At 37.4% G+C, this 24,591-nt stretch overlaps 2 protein-coding genes across 9 annotated transcripts in view; both read right to left on the bottom strand.

The window, feature by feature from the left end:
• The window catches only part of pcloa (piccolo presynaptic cytomatrix protein a), a 63,122-nt gene extending 52,613 nt beyond the window's left edge, over positions 1 to 10,509 (bottom strand). For 3 of the 7 annotated variants that reach the window (XM_048156993.1, XM_048156994.1, XM_048156995.1), the window contains exons 1-4: positions 9,970 to 10,509; positions 9,164 to 9,285; positions 5,818 to 5,861; positions 4,203 to 4,546 (exon numbers count right to left, since the gene is read on the bottom strand). The gene's annotated coding sequence lies outside the window, so the exon portion shown is untranslated. The remainder of the gene's footprint in view (positions 1 to 4,202; positions 4,547 to 5,817; positions 5,862 to 9,163; positions 9,286 to 9,969) is intronic. The other 4 variants (XM_048156992.1, XM_048156996.1, XM_048156997.1 and 1 more) reach the window with 2 other exon arrangements.
• A 704-nt stretch (positions 10,510 to 11,213) lies between these two features.
• Positions 11,214 to 24,591, bottom strand: part of sema3aa (sema domain, immunoglobulin domain (Ig), short basic domain, secreted, (semaphorin) 3Aa) — a 124,420-nt gene continuing 111,042 nt past the window's right edge. For both annotated transcript variants that reach the window (XM_048157002.1, XM_048157001.1), the window contains 11 exons: positions 24,005 to 24,147; positions 23,709 to 23,823; positions 23,432 to 23,501; positions 20,244 to 20,388; positions 19,726 to 19,945; positions 19,211 to 19,302; positions 18,982 to 19,023; positions 18,738 to 18,895; positions 16,993 to 17,060; positions 16,411 to 16,556; positions 11,214 to 13,654 (listed from right to left, as the gene is read on the bottom strand). In XM_048157002.1, the coding sequence (XP_048012959.1) occupies positions 12,932 to 13,654; positions 16,411 to 16,556; positions 16,993 to 17,060; positions 18,738 to 18,895; positions 18,982 to 19,023; positions 19,211 to 19,302; positions 19,726 to 19,945; positions 20,244 to 20,388; positions 23,432 to 23,501; positions 23,709 to 23,823; positions 24,005 to 24,147 (1,922 nt within the window). In that variant the 3' untranslated portion in view covers positions 11,214 to 12,931. The remainder of the gene's footprint in view (positions 13,655 to 16,410; positions 16,557 to 16,992; positions 17,061 to 18,737; positions 18,896 to 18,981; positions 19,024 to 19,210; positions 19,303 to 19,725; positions 19,946 to 20,243; positions 20,389 to 23,431; positions 23,502 to 23,708; positions 23,824 to 24,004; positions 24,148 to 24,591) is intronic.

Below are 24,591 nucleotides of genomic sequence, written 5' to 3'. Positions count from 1 at the left end.
TGTTATTTGTAAATATTGTTAATTGAAGGTTTGACAGATTACATGTCCATAAACGTTTTTTTTCCTCAATATTAAGATTATGTTTTTATTATTTATAGAAAGGGGAAAATGGAGGTTGTTTACTGGCATGTTCCTTTATGACAACAAACTGGAAAAAAAGCAGAAACTACAAGAAAATAAGATCAGTATACCGGTGGCTAACATGTTATGGTCTAAAATGAGTCTTCACTTTAGACTACTGTTACTTTCAAATGATCAGCACTGTATTTGATATTGTAGCATTATTATAAGTGTCCCTTTGGCTCTTAATTCTTAGCCCTCGGCTCTATTACTTTGGTGACAGTTGCACCCTTTTAAAGTTGCTTCGAGAAGACGATATAATGGTTGCGTTAGTGACAGCTGAAGATACAAAGTTGTAAAATAAAGTTTAAACAGCACTTTATATTTCATTAATATAGTGCAAAATATCACTTGCCATAAGGTTTAGCCATCCCACCACTGCATAGATCACACACTCACGAACACATCCATTCACAGGCTCAGTCATCCTGCTCGCAGATCTCCTCCTGAATAGGAATCATGAGTCACTGCATCAATATGTCCATAAGTCATCAATATGTCCTTGGCTCATAGCTTTGCCAAGGGCCTGAAGACAGAAGGAGACACTGAAGGAGCTTGTCACCACTGACTTTGACAGAGGCAGAGGGAGAATCTGCAGGAACACACTGCACACTTTATAGGGGGCTGTATGTCGTGTCAGTGGCATTTGTTCTCAAAATCAAACGACTGAGAGCATAAAACCTAATGGTTTCACAGAGAAACGACATTGTAGACAGGAAGAAGGCTGTAGGATTTTCATTTTGCACCAGCAATAGCACGTTATATAAATTGAAACCCAGAAAGCCCCAGACGTGCAACTTAATATTAGTAAGTCTGAGCAGCCTTGAAGAGTCACGGAAGAGAATCCTGTCTCCATTAGCAACCTTTATTGATTCCCACTTTTGTGCAGAGATGAAGCTGACTGCAGGATCACTCTCACCAGTGTAACCAGATCAACAAAGCACTGAACAAAACACTATGAGATAAAACATTAGGGTGTTATCCAAGGCTGCATTCATGCATTTCTTAAAGTTACAGTTCTTAAACTCTTCATATCAAATACTGCAATTAAACTTGCAGCAGTCAAATTAAATGCAGAAACACATATATTGAGTCATTCTGAACTTGTGAGAAGGCCAAAAACAGATCATATTTTACAGGAAGCATCCATTTTCATTGCTCAATCTGATACGGAGATGTGATAACCCTAGAATCACTGCTGAAATTTAAACCAGAGGTGCTTCAAACACTGTCTGAACCACAGTCTAGCAGGTCCAGACGTTTTGAGCTGTGGTGATTTCCTGATCCTGTTGTCCCCTCCTCTCCCAATCATTTTAAGTGCTTTCTATAGCACTTTGGCAAAAAGACCACAGGGAAAAACCTGAACCATGCAGCTAATTAATGTCTTCCGGATCTCTTGAAAAAAAAAAAAAAAAAAAAAAAAAAATCACAGACAGGTGTGTAACAGCAGGGTTGGAACCAAACGCAGCAGGAAGGAAGATCTCCAGGAGTAGGACTGAGCATCGATTTATCTTCAGCTATAGTTTTAACAATACAACATCTCTATGGCTGAAACTGATTAGGCAAAGAAAATGAACACTTCCTGTAAAATTCAGATCTATAATTTGTTCATTCACAGAGTTACACAAACCAACACGCTTAATCACTGATTTTCCTCCAGTGTGTTATTTTAGTATTTATTTATAAATTATTGTTGTATACAAATTTGTTAATTTTATTTTTATTTTTATTTTTATATTTTCACTTTTCATTTTAATTTAAGATTTAGTAATTTTGTTATGCACTTTTAAAAAAAATATATAACTATTTAGCTTTCATTTATATTTATTTTAGTTTGAGCAATTTTAGTACTTCACCTTAAACCTAATTAATTTATATATATATATTGAAGTTTACGGCTGTAAAACCGAACAGTGAAATTAACTAAATGAAATGAGTTTGTTTCACTCAAATAATAATGAAAGTTCATTGTACTTAATAAAAAAGTAGCATGAACTCAAAATTTCATTGTAATAAGCTGAACTTAATATTACTGAGTTGCAGCAGATTTCTAATTCCCAGCATGCTTTGCGTCAGACTGTATAAGGAAAATAAATGTTAAAATTGAGTGTTATTTTGTGTGTTTTTGCACAAGATTAACATAGGGAGACACAAGTTAATGTTTAATGTTGTGTTATGTTGGGATTTACAGGGGTTCTGTTATGTTAGTTTTGTAGGGTTACTATCATGGTGAAGAGTAGAGCCTGTGGTTAAGTTGAGGATGGGCTGCAAAACTTTTAAGACCACATAAACTGAATGTTGTTTGATTATATACTTGCAATATATACATGAGTGGGGCGAGGCTGAGAACTGTGGGAGTGAAGGGATGCCGGTGACATGATTGTTAATGAGAGACACCTGTATACCGTCTCAGCCCTGCCCCACTCGTCACAAAAATATGAAGTTCTACTAACTTAAAAAAAATGAATTAGTCTACTTAAATGTTTTGAGTATTCTGAACTTATAGAGTTTTACAGTGTAATATTTATTTATTAATATTTATAAAAATTTGGCCTTTTCATTCAGACACAGAATCAGTCATGCTATGCATGCATCTCATTCCGATAAGAATATCAGATTCCTTTAATTCCGTTCCCGGATTCCTTATAACCGTTACGTGTTATCCTCTCCACCCTGCTTAACATCAGAGTGAAGGCTGCATGATGTGACAGGGGGGCTTATTCAGCGCAGTCCAGAGCTCCGGGGGGAATTCGTCCTCTGTGCGACCAGCTGTTGTCCCTGGGCTATATCGAGGAGATGGACTCTTATCAAGATCCACAGATGCTCTAACGATCTCCACACATCAATTAATGAGATCAAAGAGCATTAGCGGTAAGTTAAGCTCTCTATCATGACTATCTGCTGTTGGCACCACAATCAGGATAAATACAATGACAGGAGACTCACAGATTACGATTATTTTTGTTAGGGTGTTGTTCTGCCCTTATTCCCTCTTTTCCTGGCCCTCTTGTCTACAGTGATGAACGGCGGCCCAGAACAGATAGCCTTTCCCACACAGGGCTGATCACTGGAGCGTGCACTAATGACCTTAACGCTCTGAAGCGGAAGTACACACACATACACCACACAGTCCTGTAAATATAGCTACAAAACCTGGACAAACTATAAATATATACAGTGCTATTCAAAAGGGTTTTTTTGTTTGTTTGTTTGTGAAAGAAGTCTCTCTATCATGCTCACCAAAACTACACTTATTTAATCAAAAACACAATAAAAAAAAAAAAACAGTAATATTATGTAATATTATTATAAAATTCAAATGAATGGCTTCAGTGTAACATGATCCATCAGGAATCATTCTAATATGCTGATATGATGCTGATATGATGCTCAAGAAACATTTTTAATATTATTAATGTTAATACTAAATGTTTTTGTTGAAACTGTGATATTAGTAGTGCATTGGTAGGGCATCTCATATAGCCACATATGCTCACCAACCTGTTTTTAACTTCCTGTAGCCCTGTCTATCTTATGAATACACATACATACTCATATACAAACACTGAAGTAATTGATTATGCTTTACAATGTGTAAGTGTGTGTTGCTGTGCGACATGTATTATATGTATGCCGGTGTATATGGGTGACTTACAGAGCACAGAGAAGCAGAAAAGTGTAACTGAAGCCTGAAACCTAATCACGCACACAGTGCGTTGCTCATTAAAATTGAATATGGGCTTACAGAAAATATGGCTGGCATGACCCTTCAGATGAATATAAAATAGATAAAGCATCGCCAATAAAAGTTACATACAGGTTATGAGATTCATATGAGCCATGACTAATCTACAAAACAAGACAGTGTTGTGGTTTTGATACATACATGAACAATAATTTCTACCTATGAACTCAATAGTATTCATGTCCAGACAATATACAGTGCATACATATACACTCACTGAAAAACACAAAAACAAGACAGGTGTCAAGAGTTATAAGTGCTGCAGAGTTGCAAGAGGAAGTGAGAAAAGAGTGACAAAGAGATTTAAAAACTGGATCCAGAGCAAAGGGTCACATACCTGCACTACCAGCTGACTGTCTGTTGTTGGCTGTAGTACTCGAGAGTGGACAGGTCCTTGTGCACTTTGTTCCCTGGAGACGACGCTTCATTTGTGGTATTTTAGCCTTCTTGATCTCCACATCCTTCTTAAGACAGTCTGCATGTGCCTAATTCCACCCTTAACACCTTGTTTTCCCTCCCAATGAGCACTAATAAATGTCTGGCTAAAAATACACTCTTAAAGGGACGGTGTATCTCACCTCTCAGGCAGCACCCTGCATCAGCCTTGGCTGAAGGCACACCCCTTTAATTTACACACACTTCTAATCAGCTTTCTTATGAGACATCGGCCAATCACGGCGTCTGGGATAAGACACACTCACAGAATAAGACATGGGAACGTGCACTTACAAGCACAAGTGTATGTACTGGGGTCAAGGCCACACTGGAAATCTGTGACTCTAAATATAATTTAAATAGCTGAAGACACATTAGTATAGTAAAATGAATAAGTAAAAATGAAGATCAAATTGTTATGATGATAATATAATTAATAATATAACAGTGATATGTAAGTATTATTCCAGTCTTCAGTGTCACATGATCCTTCAGAAATCATTCTAATATGCTGATTTGCTGCGCAAGAAACATTTCTTATTATTATCAATGTTGAAAACTGTGCACTGCTTCACATTTTTTTTTCTGATATTTTCTTTAATGACTAGAAAGTAAAAAATAAACAGCATTTATTTAATGCGCTGAATGCAAGTATTCATTTCTTTCTTTCTTTCTTTCTTTCTTTCTTCTTCTTCTTTTTAAATCTTACTTAACCCAAACTTTTTAATGGCAGTGTATCATGATTTCCACATACACACAAAAAAAAAAGAAAGAAAAGAAAAAAAGAAAGAAAGAAAAAGAAAATCAGCAAAAACAGTTTTCAACATTGATAATAATAAGAAATGATCTTAGAATGAGTTCTGAAGGATCATGTGACACTGAAGACTGGAGTAATGATTCTGAAAATTTGCAGCTTTGATCACAGGAATAAATGATATTTTAATATATAATCGCACAGAAACAAGTTCCTTTAAATGGTCATAATATTTCACAATATTACTATTTTTACTGTATTTTTTATTAAATAAATGCAGCCTTAGTGAGCAGACGAGACATTAAAAAACCTTAATGTCCAAACTTTTGAATGGTACTGTGTGTGTGTGTGTGTGTGTGTGTGTGTGTGTGTGTGTGTGTGTGTGTGTGTGTGTGTGTGTATATATATATACACACACACATATACATGCATAAACATATACATATATAAATAAAAGGGGAAAACTAAAATTATATTTCACATTAAGAAAATTCAGCATATCTAATTTGTTTAATTTTCTTAATACAAAATATAATTTCTGTTTTTTCTCCATTTGATTATCATAAAACCATTAAGATTGTGCTATTACTCTTTACTGCAATACCATTTTTTTTTAATATATTTTAATAATGAAGCAATAAAATATTATGCTAGTATTTGTTGTACACTCATTAATTTATGCTGATTTAAATTTTAAAAAATTTGTCTATAACAGTAATACAAATCAAATAAAAAATAGGAAATATTGCTATAAATGTCTTACCTTGAAACAATGACACAGGCATGAGTTGTTGTACTGCTGGACTCCTGTAAAACCAATATTGTCAATATTATTAAACAATTGTCATAAATTGACATTGTTAAAAGACATTATCAATGACAGTTTAACCTCTCTAGGCTTAAGTTTAACAACACAGCTTTGCCAAATCATTACATAATAAGGCTCAGAGTAGCTCTTATTCCCTGTGTGTGATTTGGGAGGCGAACTGGGGTGGGTGTTTTCTTCAGTCCAGAGTCAGATTAAGGTAAACTTCTATTGTGTGTGAAGGACACACTGTCACTTTCTCTTTTAATCGGATCTTCAGGTTGTTTCTGAGATGCAGAAGCTCATATTCTGCTCACTTCCCTAAGAACTTCCCACCAGTTTCAAAGAAGGTTCCCTAAGATTGTCTAATAAAGGAATTGTTCACCAAAAATTTAAAATTTACATTATGTACTCACCCTCATGTCAATCCAAACCTGATTGACTTTCTTTCTTCAGTGGAGCACAAAAGATGTTTTGAAGAATGTCGCATGCACCAATGAGATTTTAAGTAAATAATGATTGTAATTTTGGTCCGTTTCACGCACAAAATTCATATGGGCTACTTTTCAGGTTCTTTTATGGTGCAGTTTGTTCTTTTTGCAGCTTGACATTCATAAAAATGTCTGCTTTTATGCACCATGGAATAAAGAAAGTCTATTATGATATCAAACATGAGGGTGAGAAAATGAAGTTTCCTTTTTCTTTCAGACTTGGGTTCCTAAAAATGAAAAGCAAATCTGTGACCAAAGGTTTGTAACAAATGGGAGTGAAGTGAAAATTATTCAGGCTGTTGAAAAGTAAAAAGGCATCATATTCTAACGAATGCAAATTGTAGGTGATATCGCCTCGACTGTGCTCTAAGGGTGCCTCGCAGCTGTAAATGAGAGCAACAGAGAAGGATATAAGGAGGAAGGAAGGGATGTAAAGAGCGGGTGAAGGAAGGAAGGAGGGGGAGGGAGAGAGGGAAATTCATTAGGTGTGGTGAAGTGTACCATTCTCATCAAGGGCAGAGCTCATTTTAACTCCATAATGAGCCTGAGATTAGGGGCTAAGGGGGGTTATGCCTGGTGACTGACTGCTGACTTCATCACTTGTGCCGTGATGCTAAATATAAATGCACTGTTTTGAACCGAGGCAGCAGGGAGTCTTTTTTATTATGTAGTAAAAATAAAAATGTACCTTCTTGTCAGAAACACTTTATGGCTGCCGTTCTGACTCCTTGTGATTATCAGGCCACTAGGGTATATCGTTTCTATAGTTACCTTGCATACCTGTTCACCTGGGGGAATGAAATTGAGGGCTGTTTAAGACACTATTCAGATGCTGTATTGTCCATGCCAGGCCAGTAGTTGGCGATGTCACTTTGTAAAGAAAAACTATAGACCTACAGTGGCATGCGAAAGTTTGGGAACCCCTTGCAGAATATGTGAAAATGTGAATAATTGTAACAAAATAAGAGAGATCATACAAAATGCATGTTATCTTTTATTTAGTACTGTCCTGAGTAAGATATTTTACAAAAAAACATGTTTATATAATCCACAAGACAAAAAAAATAGCTGAATTTATTAAAATGACCCCGTTCAAAAGTATGTGAACCATTGATTCTTAATACTGTGTGTGGTTACCTGGATGATCTACAACTGCTTTTTTGTTTTGTGATGGTTGTTCATGAGTCTCTTGTTTGTCCTGAGCAGTTAAACTGAGCTCTGTTCTTTAGAAAAATCCTCCGGGTTCACCAGATTTGTCAGATTTCCAGCATCTTTTGCATATTTGAACCCTTTCCAGCAGTGACTGAATGATTTTGAGATTCATCTTTTCACACTTAAGACAACTGAGGGACTCAAAGACATCTATTAAAAAAGGTTCAAACATTCACTGATGCTCCAGAAAGAAACACAATGCATTTTTTGTCTTGTGGACTATATATATAATCATATTTTTTGGAAAAATATCTTACTCAGGACAGTACTAAATAAAAAATAACATGCATTTTGTATGATCTCACTTACTTTGATAAAATTATTCACATCTTCTGCAAGGGGTTCCCAAACTTTTGCATGCCACTGTATAAACCTATTGACTGAACACATAATACTATATAATAATAGCACTTTGAATCCCGTTTCAAATGTTTGTGTTTTTAGGCCCCCAAAGCGTTGTTGTCCTGTAAATGTAAATGAACGGCCAAAACGCATAAAAAGTTTTCTGTTTTTAGTTGAAAACTGTGTCGTGTAAACGGCCCCTAAATTTATTTGTATTTCAGTTATAGTTTTAGTGAGGGGGTGTTTACATGACACCATTTTCAACTAAAAACAGAAAACTTTTTATGCGTTTTGGCTATTCATTTACACGACAATGGCGTTTTGGAGGCCTGAAAACGCAAACCTTTGAAAACGGGATTCAGAGTGCAAGGTTTTGAAAATGATATTGTTATTGTCTCTATGTAAACTACAAAAATGCGAATTTGTGAAAATGGTGGCGTCATGCGTATTACATGTTCAGTTTATAGGCGCATCGTGTTCTTTACAACGTGATATCGCCAACTACTGGCCTGGCATGAATAATACAGCATTTGTAGTCATTCCCTGCATCCCAATGTGCATACTATCCACCCTTTCCGCCCTAAATAGTATTGAAAATTACTAATGTCACATACTATTTAGGATGGATAGTATGCACACTGAGACACAGGCATTGTCGTATGTATGCGAAAAATGCAAAGGAAAAACTTTTCTGTTTTTAGCACATCAATGTCGTGTAAACGTACCCTAACTTTAGTATTTCAAATTAAACATATCCTATTTATATCAGTTAGTTTCCAAGACAACATTTCTAATTTTTGTTTAAGCTTTTATGGTTATTATCTGATGTTTATATTTTATCTCCGCTTTATTTCATTCACTGAAAACAATTTTTAATAGTTTTAGCTTTAATTTATCTCAATAACACTGATTTAGTCAACTGTAGATGTGTGTAGGCAGAATTTACTAAGCTAAACTAATTTTCCAGCAATAAATCCATGACAAAATGTGCACTAGTAATTCCATTTACTTACAGAGAGCAAGAGAGAGACTTTTTGCCTTGGCTCTGACCTGAATCTCCTTTCTACCCAGAATCCTCAGGGCCATGGTGTATGTGTGTGAGTCAGACAATGTGAAGAGACCTCTGATTCATGAGTAGGCAAACACTTACGCACACACGCCTTGTGCGCTCATAAATGTGTGCTTATGACACACAGACCCCCCACCCCCACCCCCACCCCACACACACACACAAATCTCCAGGATACAGAGTGACACACTTGCTTTCTGAGGACACTTTCGATGAGGCGGAGATGATGGATGTGTCGAGGGCAGCTTCATTCCTGTTGATCTCCCGTGAGTCACAAACACTTACATGTGCACACTCATTTCAGGTCAAACCCTGGACACAGAATAAATGAACAGTGCTTTTAGTGTTTTGATTGAGTTTGGTCTATTAAAGCAATTTTCCTCTTTTCATGTTAGAGATTTTGAAGAACACAGTAAACAAACCACAAGATATAGAGCTTCGTGTTATTTAGAGTATCTTATAGTACACATTCAATAAAATCCATTCCGAATTCAGTGACTGCGAATTAATTCTGAGTTTTGAAAAAAGAGAGGTAGCACGCCATCTAGTGGTAATAAGTACGAACTGCGACCTTAAATAACTACATTATGCAGATAGGAAAGCCAATATTGTCAATATTACTGATTTATATATATATATAAATCAGTATAAAGTCATAAGCTGACTATTTATAAATGAATATATATATATATATATATATATATATATATATATATATATATATATATATATATATATATATTCATTTATAAATAGTCAGCTTATGACTTTATGAACAAGATGTTTAACTGGTTGTCTTATTTGTGTTCAGCAAGGCATGTTTACAAGACAAAATGATCAAAACCTATTAAATGTGCTGTATTGTTATTTCACAGCAGTCACACTTTATAATATACAGTGGAAAAAAGCTAAACATCTCCTCTAAATGAGACATTCAAATAAACATTTAGGAACTACACCGTATAAACGTGATATTTCTGTTATGGTTTGTCTCACCCTCATGTCACGCGCACGTCTCTTCCACAAAAATGTCATAAATGTAGTCCGCTATATTTAAGGTCTTCTAAAGTCATGATAGCTTTGTATTAGGAACAGTCCGAAATTTAAGTCTTTATTTACAGAAAACAACTTCTTTCGTCCAACTTCCGTATTATGAGCTACGCCAGAACAAATTAAATTTGAGCATATTTTCTTTCGCCCCGCCTACTTTTCCTAATATGGTTGCAAACGGACGCTGTGTATATCCCAAATCTTTCACTCATTCGCTATTTCCAGTAGCCTACAGAGAATGAAAATTGTTCACTCTGAATTTGGATAAGGGGACGATTTCGGACACAAAACTTGGGATGAGAGAAACGAAGCTATCTGAATTTTTGAAACAGTTGAATCAATTGACTCGAAACCATTAGCTACTACAATAGCACAAAACACTGGGAAAATACTACTCAAATATAGTATTAAGAATGTATATAGCCTAAATTGGATAGATTTATAATCTATCATTAGATTCATAATCTATCACTTCATACAGTATACAAGATCTTGGACTAGATCGTTCTGGGATCTGACATGTTAAAGGTTATTTCGTTACACCTTTAATTTATTAGGCTATTAATCTACAAAAATGTTGATGCTGGAAAGGTGATGCAGAAGAACCTTCAGTTTATCAAGCCAAAAAAACAAATCAGCTAGATCTTTCTGGAGATACAGATGAGATACTCACTTTTAAAATGAGTAAATTAGTCATTTTCTGTTGGCATACACTGGTTATATTTATTACATTTTCTATCATTTTCACATGGCCATATCTGAGACGCTTCACAAAGGTCAAGTCCAGCTTGGATTATTGTAGCTTCCATCAGGAAACAGGTTTTTTGTTGTTTTTTTTTGGAAAAAATCTGACTAAATAACTAACAAATGTATAGTTAAAGATTAAAAGCACCTAGAATATGCTGCAACAACATTACATTAAAAAATAAATAAATAAATAATCAGAATACACACCAGTTAACATGTGTGTTATACGCCTCCAAGCTCAGGTACATTTTGAAAACTTGCCAATGCCCCAAAATTGGCTACTCAAGTAATTATTGTGATTATTTAAAAAATAAGACTGTAAACTACGTTAACCTCACCTCTCACCAAACACAATATGAGAGTCAACAACTTTCACCACTAGGCTACAAATACTGCCAGAAACACATCAAAGAAATATACAAATAATCCACCCACGACCACCCTGAAATTATAGAGGAAATATTTATTTAGACAACCAAATGCATGCCAGAAACACCAATTTTACATAACTGACAGCTCCCTTCTCCTCCCTTGCTGCACCAGCCAGCTCCAAATCAACTCCATCTGGGGCAGGGAGTGGACGGGAGAGCCATCTGGTGGATATACCTCTGTATTGCATTGAAATGACAATTGCAGAAAAGTGGGGGGAAACCTGTATGCGTGAAAAGACCATGGACTTCTAATACATAAAAAGGGACAGAGTATGTCTAGATGGTGTAATCTTTGCAAATGGCAAAAATATTCACATCTCGTACATCTTGCATGGCACAGAAATGACCTCTCGCACGACACACTGACAATAAAAATAAAGATGCACAAAGGCAGAATTCACATGCAGTGTGTTCTCAACGGCATCTAACCAGACCTAACCCACACATTTTTTTTTAGGGAGATTCACAGCTAATCATTGGACATGATTTATTATTTCTTGTTAGTTTTGCACAATGAATGAAGTTAATACAAGAAAGACCTAAAGATAAGCTTAAGAGACAGAAAAAAGAAAGAAGAGAACACAAGAAAAATGTAAAAATGACTTAAAAAGATACAGAGGAGATCTGAAAACAGCCTCATCTGCAAACACTCAACAAGAATCTTAGCCTAAAAACAAATAATTGGTCCGTCTATGGGTACTGTGGCCCGCCAGCCACATTTACAACTGAATAGAAAAAAATAATATCAAAAATAAATGCAACCCTTTGAACAATAAACAATAACCAGCAATAAATAATCAAGTGGTGTTCCGCTGTATATATATGTACATATACTAAGGTCACTCAGCATTCAGCCTAACATAGACTGATTTAGCAAATTAATGACGTAAACGTATGAAATATGAGTAATAATAATTTAGAAATACACTACAGACATTATGGAAATATCTAAAAGATGTTCTTTCATTTTTACGCAACCGACATTTAGAACGATCATCTATACGGCTGTAATCTGCAGATAGTTCGACTACGCGACTGGATTGGAAGAGCTTATTCATTCAACTCATGCACATTGTATTTGAAACCTAAATTTTGGCAGAAATGGTCACCGCAGTTAGGCTTTTTTTTAGTCGGTCAGGCCCACTTGATTATCTGAAACAATTAACACGAACATCAAAACGCTTCTGAGGATCAGAGGTTAGACAAGCTGTTACTAAGGCATGCCTTATTTTCACCTTTGACCAACTGTGTCCATAATTACTTAGTGTTGTTCTATGTACAGTACAATGCTTGCTCATATATTACAGTCTTTACAAATCAGAGCAACTGGCTTCCAGTTTTCCAGGTGCCAAATTCGCTCCACCACGTCTTTTTTTTCCCCACAATCACAGACCGTATTTTGTCATGTCGACAAATAAGTTTGCATCTTCTTTTCCCGTTGGCACTATCCCTTCTTATCACAAAGGTTTTTTGGCAAACGACTGTCTTAGATGAAAACCATCACGTGTATGACATCGGATCTGTAACACTAGTAGTGTAAAAAGTCTTTGCTGTCACATCACAACAACAAAGTGAATGTGCTTTCCCTGGTGAACAAGTGACATGAGCAGGATTCCAGTTGAGTTCACCGTTTTTGAGTTTTGTGCTATCGATTATGGCTGCACTGCACGTATGTCTGTTGTATGAGTGACTGATGCAGATGTTTACAAGTGTAAATGGTTGTGTACATCTCACACGCTGCGGGGTGGTCTCTGCTGTTCGTGGGTCCTGCGGTTGCGCCCCCTCTTGTTCTCCTGGAGCTGTTTCCACTTGGCTGTGTTAGGAGGTCCTCTCTGAGGGGTCTGGGTACCTCTTTTCCCCTGGTTCGGCTGTGCTCTTTGGCTCTCGGGAGCACTCTGGACCTTCTGAGTGTCCGGTTTGATGCTTTGGCTCTCTGTGCTCACGGTACTTCCCGGGACTTGGCTTCTCTGCAAGCCGGTGGACTTGGGAAGAATCTGAACACTCGGGTTGTTCGGCACTTTGGGTGTGTTTTGGGCTCTCTGCGTTGGGTTTTGCAAGCCCTGAGCCGTCGTTTGAGAGGTTTTCTCTGTTTTTGTACCCACACCTGCTCCGGCGTTGACTTTGGGGGCTTTTTTCCCCTTTGGCTTCTTCTCTCGCTTCCAAACCCGCTCGCAGAACTCGTCCACGCTGTTGAGATCTGGGTGCTCTAGAAGGCTCATGAAATCCCGGTACCAGAGTTTGTGTTTTGGAGAGGGATCCTTGTCGTTGGCTCCCGCCCGGAGAAGCAGCTCACCCACGCGCTGAGATGGGATGACCTGGAGATTAATACGCCGCAGGGGCTGGATGAAGCCGTGCTCTACGGCGTGGCAGTGGTACACTCCTGAATCAGCCTGGGTTAGACTTCGGATCAGCAAACCTTGGCCCGTAAGACTCACTCTTTCATCAATCACAATCTGACATGGAGAAAAAGAGATTAAAGGATTAGTTCACTTCAGAATTCAAATTTCCTGATTCAAATTTACTCACCATCCAAGATGTTCATGTCTTTCTTTCTTCAGTGGAAAAGAGATTATGGTTTTTGAGGAAAACATTACAGGATTTTTCTCCATATAGTGGACTTCAATAGGGTACAACAGGTTGAAGGTCCAAATCGCAGTTTAAATGCAGCTTCAAAGGGCTCTACATGATCCCAGATGAGGGTCTTATCTAGCGAAACGATCAGTCATTTTATATATATACTTTTCAACCACAAATGCTCGTCTTGCACTAGGTCTGCGATGCGCCACGCATTACGTAATCACGTTGGAAAGGGCACGTGTGACGTAGGTGGAAATACAGACCCAGTGTTTCAAAAAACATCCAGGATACGCACACAAAAGGACCATTTTAAACAATAAACTAACACAAAAACATATAAATATGTCATTCAACATACAACAACTTTTGAAAGGTCCTCCTTCTCCTTCTTGTAAACACTGGGTCGGTACTTCCGCCTACGTCATGTGTGAGCTTTCCAACGTTATTACGATATTAAAGCTAGTGCAAGACGGCATTTGTGGTTAAAAAGTATATACTTTTTTTTTTCTTTTTCTTTTTTTTTAGAAAATGGTCGATCGTTTTGCTAGATAAGACCCTTATTCCTCGGCTGGGATTGTGTAGAACCTTTTGAAGATGCATTGAAATTGCAATTTGGACGTTCAACCCGCTGAACCCCATTGAAGTGCACTATATTGAGAAAAATCCTGGAATGTTTTCCTCAAAAAACTTAAAGGTGCCCTAGAACCAGTTTTTACAAGATGTAATATAAGTCTAAGGTGTCCCCTGAATGTGTCTGTGAAGTTTCAGCTCAAAATACCCCATAGATTTTTTTTTTATTAATTTTTTTAACTGCCTATTTTGGGGCATCATTAACTATGCACCGATTCAGCGCGCGGCCCCTTTAAATCGTACAATAATACACAAGTACGATAATACAGTGCATTTACAAAGTTCACACAGCTAATATAACTCTCAAATGGATCTTTACAAGATGTTCACCATGCATACTGCATGCATGCATCGGATCATGTGAGTATAGTATTTATTTGAATGTTTACATTTGATTCTGAATGAGTTTGAGGTTTTGCTCCGTGGCTAAAGCTAACATTACACACTGTTGGAGAGATTTATAAAGAATGAAGTTGTGTTTATGCATTATACAGACTGCAAGTGTTTAAAAAATGAAAATAATGACAGTCTTGTCTCCATGAATACAGTAAGAAACGATGGTAACTTTAACCACATTTAACAGTACATTAGCAACATGCTAACAAAACATTTAGAAAGACAATTCACAAATATCACTAAAAATATCATGTAATCATGGATCATGTCAGTTATTATCGCTCCATCTGCCATTTTTCGCTATTGTTCTTGCTTGCTTACCTAGTCTGATGATTCAGCTGTGCACAGATGTGCACAAGAAGCAATGGAGTTTGAAACTCAATGTATGTCTTTTCCATGTACTGAACTCTTGTTATTCAACTATGCCAAGGTAAATTCAATTTTTGATTCTAGGGCACCTTTAATTCCTTTTCGACTGAAGAAAGAAAGACATGAACATCTTGGAGATGGAGTAAAGTTAAGTTTCATTTTAAAAAACTTTTTTACTTATTTTGACCTCAAAAAAAAAAAATCTTAAACGCTGAGGTCACATCTGGGGTGCAACAGCTACAGCACAGTTAGGGGATTTTCTTACACAGCAGGAAGGCTGAAATTTGACCGTTATTATATTAGCTCGATGACTGTCTGGGGTGAGGTGTTACTTTAGCGCTATTTTTTGCCTGATCATATCTGAAAGAGAAACACAGCTGGTGTATGTGTGGTGGTGGGTGGTAAGGGGGGTCATTATGTCATATCCTGTTCATTAATATCCCTTAATTTACTAGTCACAACATTCCCCATTACCTTTGTAAAACAACAACCTAATGCAACCTAATGCTAATTACAATTTTTGGGGTCAGTAAGATTAAAAAAAAAAAAGAAATTAATTCTTTTATTTATCAAGGACACATTAAATTTATCAAAAATGACAGTAAAGAATAAATATTTCTATTTCAAATAAATGCTGTTCTTTTGAACTGTATAAAAATGTATTATGGTTACACAAAATTATTAAGCAGCCCAACTGTTTTCAACACTGATAATAAAAAGAAATGTTTCTTGAGCAGAAAATCATCATCATCGATGATCACTAACGGCTGAAGTAATGGATGCTGAAAATTCAGCTTCACAACCACAGGAATTAATAGCATTTTAAAACAGAAAACAGTTATTTTATATTGCAATAATGTTTCAAAATATTGCTGTTTTACTGTATTTTTGATCAAATTAATGCAGCCTTGGTGAGATTTTAACACAACAATGGTGTGAGTTGGGGGGCGGTGCTTTCCGAGCAATGGCAGAACGAAGTGATTTCTATTTGGAGACAAATGATCTTTAAAGTGCATTTTTATGTTAAACTGTTAAAACTGTTAGAATGCCAATATCAGGGAGCTTGTAATGTAATATGTGAAGAATCTGGAAACTGACCACTGCAAGATGAACTGAGAAAAATGGTTTTTACATATTAGACAGAGAAATATCAGAGATGCATTAAGATTACAATGATAACCCATCATTTAAGTGCATGCCTTGCTGGCTTATGTTATTCTTCATTAAGTGTGTGTACCTCATGTTTACGCTCATCATTGGGTCTCTGTAGCTGCCAGTAGATGAGAGCTCTCTGAGACTTCGGGCTGCATTCCAGAAACATACTGCTGTTCTCTACGCCATACACACTTCTCTCCTCCACACTGCTGTAACCTTCCAGATCATCTAACACACACACAGACACATGAGGAGGTAATGTTCAGTAATGCCCTGGGTACTGAAATAGAAGGGTGTATCAGTGGCATCTACACAAATGAAAGATTACAGTGCATAAATTCTCATGAACTTCATTGTTCGGATTTAATTCTAATGTATTGCTGATTGTCTGTATTAAAGCATGCCATTCGTTTCACTCATTCAACTACTGGATGTTGTGTTTAGGTAGTCAATCACAATTGCATAATATTCAGTGCATTATATTATAAAAGATATGTAAGATAATATGCACAATCTTAGGCCAACCAATCGTTGTTAATGTTTTTCTTGAACGAGGTGACTGTGGACAGCTGAATTGCAACTGATTGATTATGCCTGATCAGAAATAAATATTCAGAGATGCCACTGCTATGTAGCTACATGTACTGTATGTGTTTATTCTTACCATTGTGGTGCAGATCAGAGCACTGGGAAAGAGGATCCCCATTTCTGATGTCCTGACGTCTTGTTCTCCTGTTAAATAAAAATGATTGGATGAGACAAGATGTGATGTAGATCTTCCCAGGTAACAAAAATATGTTCTAAGAATGTTTTTCTAGTTCAGATGAATGTTCTCTGAACGAACATTCTGTTAACATTACTGGAAGAATGTTTGTTCATGACTTTTAGAGAACCTTGCCAGAACATTAAGTTCTGAGAATGTTCACTTTTGGCTGGTTTTGTTTAAACTTAGCATTTAGCATTTGCAACACTTCTACACTCAGGCCACTAGAGTGCACTGTTGTTTCAATCAAACACCTACATTGTACCATATTGCCTTCTAGACTTAAAGATGCGTGATTTTTTTTTAAAATATATATATATATATATATATATATATATATATGGTAAAATACTTTATACTATTCCAGGTTAATGCACAGAGACAATAATTCAAATATCTGTGTAAACAACGTGCCTCTGCGGCACCTTTAACATTGCCCAACACAGCAACACTGATTCATCCAATGGGACAGCATCTGTTTGTCTCCACAAAGGCAGATGGGGAAAGTGTTTGGGAAAACTTGCAAATCCATGTGGTTCCGCTAACACAGTAATTTAGGTGCTTGATGGAAGGGCATATGGGTAGATGTGCTTGATGTGTTGGTGCCCTAGTTTAATTCATAATGTTCATTACTGAATTCTAAACTTCGTTCAGAACCTTCAAATGTATTGTAATAACAGCTCTGCATATCATTGTCTTTCAGTTTCAATAAGAGTGTTTACAACAGTTTTCAAGAGAGCAGCTTCATCTCTTAAATGCTAACATGGGCCAGGGACTGAGCCAAGGCTGGCACTCTTATCCATTCACAACTGTACTGAAAGGCTGAGAAGATTTCCTGTGTCGAAACTGAAAACATTCAGAATCTGGTGTGAGGTTTAGCTGCAGTAGATCTTGGGGAATGATAAGTGAAATATGAAATCCTGCTGAGATGCTGTGTAAAACGTGCTTGAAACAGCCTCTTTGTCATTTTCCCATGATCTGTCATTTTCTTAATGTTCTTTTCCAGCTCTGCTCTTGTATTTCAGTGTATAGCTCTTTGTGTCTCCTCGTTTCTGTGACATGTTTTGCTAAGGCGTTCACACACACACACACATTCCTTGACTTGGGCTGTCTCGGCACGTGCGGGAGGTGCGGTAAGGATGTCTGTTTTGCATTTTAGGCACACTGAAAATATTTGGAGTGGCGTGGACCATAGTGCCACGAGGGTGTGTCGAGACCAAAGCCATGGCCCTCTTCTTCCTCTGTGAAGGTGTAGCTGGCACAGAGTGTGTGTGTGTGCGTGTGTGTGTTTTACTATAAATATATTAACAGTGGTACATGCTGTATCACGAGCATGTGTTTATAGTGTGTTTAAAAGCAGCCTGAATACTTGGATCCAGGTGTTTGTGCTTGTCTATGCATGTGTGTTGTGTGTGTTGAGATGTAGAATTTGTAGTGCACTAAACACCTGAACAGTGAATATGGCGCCATAATTTGTGTTAACGTGTCATTGACTTGACTTGGGAAGGGATAATTCACCAAAAAAAATGAACGTTTTGTCAAAAAATTATTTTGGGGTGTACTGTCCCTTTAAGAATATGTAATTTGATCCAGATACTAAAATAAAAGCAATAAAACGTTCAATAAATGAATCAATATGTGCTTACCTCTTAGCAGTGGGAAAATATCGAGAGCATTCAGTCCCGTCCCAGGCACAATATGGATCTCTTGCCAGGCAGCACTCGGCACAGGCCTTCCCGTAGACCTCACAACGGTGCAGGGGCATCTGGGAAATCCCTAAATCTGACCCGAGGTACAGCTGTTGCTGTTGACAGATGAACATATAAGTCTATTAGGACACGGTTTACTCTCTGCTAATGGCTGGTGAAGAGTAATTTCAAGCAGACGTACTTGTTTAGTGGAGAGCTCCATGGCAGTAATAGGTGTTGGCTCCTTAAAGAGAAAACAGAGCATTTTAAGATCCGAGGATATTTGTTTGATGACATGCTGTGGCTGTGCAGACAGATTTATGGGGGAGCAATTAAATGTACTAAAGTGAAAATTATAGTTGGAGGATTTTGATTCCAATAACAAGCAGAAACGCACAGCTCTCTGGGTAATGAACAGTTGGAGCTCCTACCCTAAACACCGTCATCTCTTCCAGCACCACTTCCTCCAGATCATGCCAACTTTCCCTTGGAATGGTCACCACCTTCAGCACGGTTCCTAAATCTGATTTGGGATTAGAATATATTTAATATCCATTATGTTTCTGTACAATATCTCTTAAGTAATTGTAACTTTGTAACTAACAGACTAACTCTTTCTCTTCTAAAAAAAAAAAAAAAAAAAAAAAAAAAAAAAAAAAAAAATCACATAGGTCTGAAACAACATGAGGGTGAATAAAAAATATAAAACATTTGTAGTTTTGTGTGAACTAAAGGGGCTCAGCAAACAATCAAGGGGACATATAACAATATAAGCTAAAACAATTAAAAATCAAGATATTCCTTATTTTAGTCTTGGAAAACCTGAATTATATGATGGAATGCATCTGTGTAAATGGCCCAGTTGAGTGATTTCCTGGATTAAGGCTTTGTTTTGTTTATACAACAGTTATATTTCTATATTGACGTGTTGGTTGGTTTTACTAGCCTGTGCCGATGAACATGACATCGTATTGGCCATCCTCAGCTTCCACACGGTCCACCACCAGCTGAGAGAACTGGTACTCCACATTCGTGCGCACCACTATGGGCTTCCCACCCATCGGTTGCACGGGGTTATACATGGCCGGGTGCAGGCGTGCAAATGTTATTACATCATCTGGAAGGTCTTTGGTGGAGTCAAATCCTCCGAACGTTTTGCTGGGACACTACAGTGGGTAAGAGAGGGGAGATGAAGAGAGGTTCAGCTTTCAATATGGGCATTCTGAATAATGTGGTGTGGTTTCAAAGTATTTTTGCAAGAATGAATATTCAGATAAATTCTGGTAAATGTGCTACCAAATAGGCTAATAAAGTACAGTTTATTACTAGTTGGAAGAATAGTTCATCGTGATTATTATTATTCTGTATGAAAACATTTATTTTAACAAAAGTACACAGCTATAAAGCTGTAATTTGTCAGAAAACATTTTTTATTTAATGCCAAATATATTGGCCAGTACTCACTGTGCCAGGACGGGGGTATGGCACTCTGCCCTGAAAGGGAACCCACTGGTAGTTTGGCCCGTCCCTGTGGGCATATGGACCTAGAAATACCCTTCGGATGTCTGCCATACTATACATGCATATAGCTGATCCACGGAAGATATTACTGAGGAAAGAAGAGTGGAGAAAGGGAGAAAATGGAGGTTAAATCATTAATCAAATATTTAACTGATGAAAAGTATTAAAAAGAGCTTGTGACTAAAATTTGTAACTACACTGAATCCACAAATTGTCTGTAAAACCTTATAACTCCACCCTACTTAAATCTTGAATGAAGTGCTACACACATTTTTGACCATCTCTGTTTGTTTGCAATGCAAGGGTAACTGGTTGTTGAAGTACAGCATTTTCTTTCCTCAAGAAGAAACACTATATGTAAAGGCTAATGTTTTATGTATTTGAGGAGTGGAGAAGAGTGTCTTAGTCAAGCATTTGTTGTCAAGCCATACCTTAAATAGCCTGTGCACAGCACTTCATCTTTATTAACAGGAGATTTTGGACAAATGACAGAAAAAACTGAGCACCTAGATAGTTACAGTAAACTTTATAACCTGTAAGATTATGAAAACGTAATGCGATGCACTTGCTGCCTCAGATGATACAAAAAAATGTATGTCCAAAATTCGCTGGTCAAAAACCTCATAACTCCATTTGACATGCAAGTGTCTGACCATGTATAAAGCCACAATATCAACTGTATATATCAATGACAATATCACAATATCAATGATAACACCGTGTTTTATTATTTAAAAAAATGCAGTGTTTTTCCATTTCCTGAAAAGTAGCAATTTTGGACATACAAGGTTTCAGCCGAACAGTGACGATATGCAAAAATAAATTCAGCACAATAAGAACAGAAAGGGTTGATTCTGATTTCATGTGTACTTTAATGTGTTAGTTGATGTACAAATTAGCATTTGTATTGCTGTGTATATGTGTGTATCCAAGCCCTCATACCCCCCTAAACAGCCATGAAACCAAACACACTGTGGTGATCAGCCCTTAGCATTTGTAAAATGTTAATTAGTGAGAAAATCAATTAACCACAGGGCACATGAATAAACTAATTCCCTATCACTCAGTCAGGGTCCCAGACATAAAAATGCACACACACACACACACACACACACACACGCACACACACATACATGTGCTTACACACTCGTAGCACACATACCAAGATAGAGCGAGAGATAAAATACTGATTCATCACAGCAGAGTTCAGGCCTCATTAAGTGGCAATATTAAAAGCAAGTTCCTAGAATGCACTTCTATTCATCTCAGAAACGGGGCACTTAGAAAACCAATTAAAGCAGTCTAATTCTTTAAAGCCTGTAATTGAATTTTTGAGTGTTGTGTTCCCTGCATACATTAGGAAATCAGTGAGGTGGGAACACATGAACAGGATGTGTACGGTTTGGATGATCGCTTTTGCCTCTCTCGCTTTTTGACAATGATTAATCGTGATATGTTTGTCCTCTTCCTCATCTCATGTTTACATGCACGCACACCTCCGTACACACACAGTGTGCTCATCCATCATCTTAAAAGTCTTCCCCTCTTTTGAAAATCGTTTATCAGCTTTTGTTACTGCCTTTACCCCTCCCCAGCCCTCCGCTCCACGCCAGCAGGCCCAGAGAAGAGAGTGTCTGGCTAGGGAGTGAGATTCAGGTTACCACCTTAATCATATTTCCTCTGAGCTGTGCTGAGCCCAGGCTGAATGGTGAAACAGGTAAGAGGGGGCAGAGACCAGGATAAGAAGGAAATTCCCATCCAGAGTGCAGCGATGTGCAGCGCCTGTCTGAGTTTAACCAGATTACTGAACTGCAAAGCCTCTAAAGGGCCAAACATATCATGCATCATAAAATCACAGCCATCTCATAAAAGAAGAGAAAATTGGAAGGAAAGAAGGATGGGAGAAAGAAAAAGATTGAAGAAAAAAGCAAGGAAAGAAAGAAAGAAAGAAAGAAAGAAAGAAAGAAAGAAAGAAAGAAAGAAAGAAAGAAAGAAAGAAAGAAAATAAAGTAAAGAAAAAGGAAGGAAGGAAGGAAAAGAAAATAGGAAATAAAGTAAAGGTAAGGAAAGGAAGGAAGGAAGGAAGGAAGAAAAGGAAGGAAAAAGCAAAGAAATGAATGAAGTAAGCAAGGAAAGGAATGGAAAAACAAAGGAAATGAAGGAAGGGAAAGGAAATGTAAGGAGGAAAGGAAAAAGAAAAAGTGAAGGAAGGAAGGAAAAGAAAGGGGAAGGAAAGTAAAGGCAAAGAAAGGAAATGAAGGAAGGAAGGAAGGAAGGAAGGAAGGAAGGAAGGAAGGAAGGAAATAAAGTAAAGGCAAAGAAAGGAAATGAAGGAAGGAAGGAAAGTAAAGGCAAAGAAAGGAAATGAAGGAAGGAAGGAAGGAAGGAAGGAAGGAAGGAAGGAAGGAAGGAAGGAAGGAAGGAATGAAATAAAGTAAAGGCAAAGAAAGGAAATGAAGGAAGGAAGGAAGGAAGGAAAAGAAAGCAAATTAGGAAATAAAGTAAAGACAAAGTAAGTAAAGGAAGGAAGGAAGGAAGGAAGGAAGGAAGGAAGGAAGGAAGGAAGGAAGGAAGGAAAAAAGCAAAGAAATTAAGGAAGTAAGCTAGGAAAGGAATGGAAAAACAAAGGAAATGAAGGAAGGGAAAGGAAGGAAGGAAAGTAAAGACAAAGAAAGGAAATGAAGGAAGGAAGGAAGGAAGGAAGGAAGGAAGGAAGGAAGGAAGGAAGGAAGGAAGGAAGGAAGGAAGGAAATAAAGTAAAGGCAAAGAAAGGAAATGAAGGAAGGAAGGAAGGAAGGAAGGAAGGAAGGAAGGAAGGAAGGAAGGAAAAGAAAGCAAATTAGGAAATAAAGTACAGACAAAGTAAGTAAAGGAAGGAAGGAAGGAAGGAAGGAAGAAAGGAAAAAAGCAAAGAAATTAAGGAAGTAAGCTAGGAAAGGAAGGGAAAAACAAAGAAAATAAAGAAGGCAAGGCAAGGCAAGGCAAGGCAAGGCAAGGAAAGGAAAGGAAAGGAAAGGAAAGGAAAGGAAAGGAAAGGAAAGGAAAGGAAAGGAAAGGAAAGGAAAGGAAAGGAAAGGAAAGGAAAGGAAAGGAAATCCTCTGTAAATTCTTAAGAATTTTTTTATTATTACCTGGATGTAGTAAACACAGCATAGATCACTGGATTCTTTGGGTCTTTAGCACTCATCAGAAACACGTCCTCTGGAAGTTAAATCAAGTATTGTAGTGTTACAAATTTAGAGTTATTAAAATGTACCTTAAACTTTATTGACAGCATCTGGAATGTAGCAAAGGAAATGTATGTGCCAACTGTTGTAAGTCTGCCCTATATACTTCCATTGTAAGTGTTTTACAGGTAATTTACCCACAATATTTCTAGACATTACAACGTTCATAGACATTACTTACGCAGCTCATCAAAATGTGTGTCTATGCCATTGAGACCGGGCACTGAGCAGGTCAACTTGGCTTTCAAGAAGGTCGTCCATTTGTTCACGAGACTCCTGTGTCCACCCATGTCATTCTAGAAAAAATGCAAGCAGATTAGCCACATGTTCTTTAGAAGAAAAAAAAACAGAAAAAGAAAAAAAAAAACATTTTTTTTTAAACATAGACATTATTATATGTTAAATCTGTGTGTACAAAGGCACTGGAAAAGTTTGCATATCCATGTGCGTGTTTTATGTTTCTGTATGTGATGATACCTTACACAGTTGTCCTATCCTGGAGATAGTAGCTTTGCCTGTATGTTCACCATCCATGGCATTCTCTTTGAAGAACAGGAAGATCTTGTCATCTTCAGGATTATCACTTTCTGGGATTAAGTGTATTCCTAGAAACCTGGGGTCTGGATGCATCAGAAGATACAGAAGGAATTGAGCTGTTTAAATCAGGGAAGTTCAAACAAACAGAAATGATTGCATACTTCATTGAATCCATTTTAGCTTTTCCAAAATGAGCCAAGACCTCAGTATCGCCAGTTACAAGGGGAACCACTCTTACCCAGCCGTGACCAGCTCGCTCGCTCTCAGAAGTGAAACGTAACACTTCCCCCACCCACACGGGCGGCACACGCACATAGGGACATGCAGTGCTGCATTACAGTGCAACAGACCCAACAGGATGTAAAGCTTAAACAGCGGAACAAACATTTACCGAACACCGACTCCGTTCATGCACTGTGAGTGCATATGTGTCCACAGAGATGCCAATGATACAGTTCCGCCCATGTCATTCAATACACTGTTTCCCAAAGACATTAAACTTGTTCCAGCCTCCCAAACTTTCTCTA

Source organism: Megalobrama amblycephala, linkage group LG14 (assembly GCF_018812025.1).
Source record: "Megalobrama amblycephala isolate DHTTF-2021 linkage group LG14, ASM1881202v1, whole genome shotgun sequence".
Lineage (NCBI taxonomy): Eukaryota > Metazoa > Chordata > Actinopteri > Cypriniformes > Xenocyprididae > Megalobrama > Megalobrama amblycephala.
This window is presented reverse-complemented; position numbering and strand designations above follow the sequence as displayed.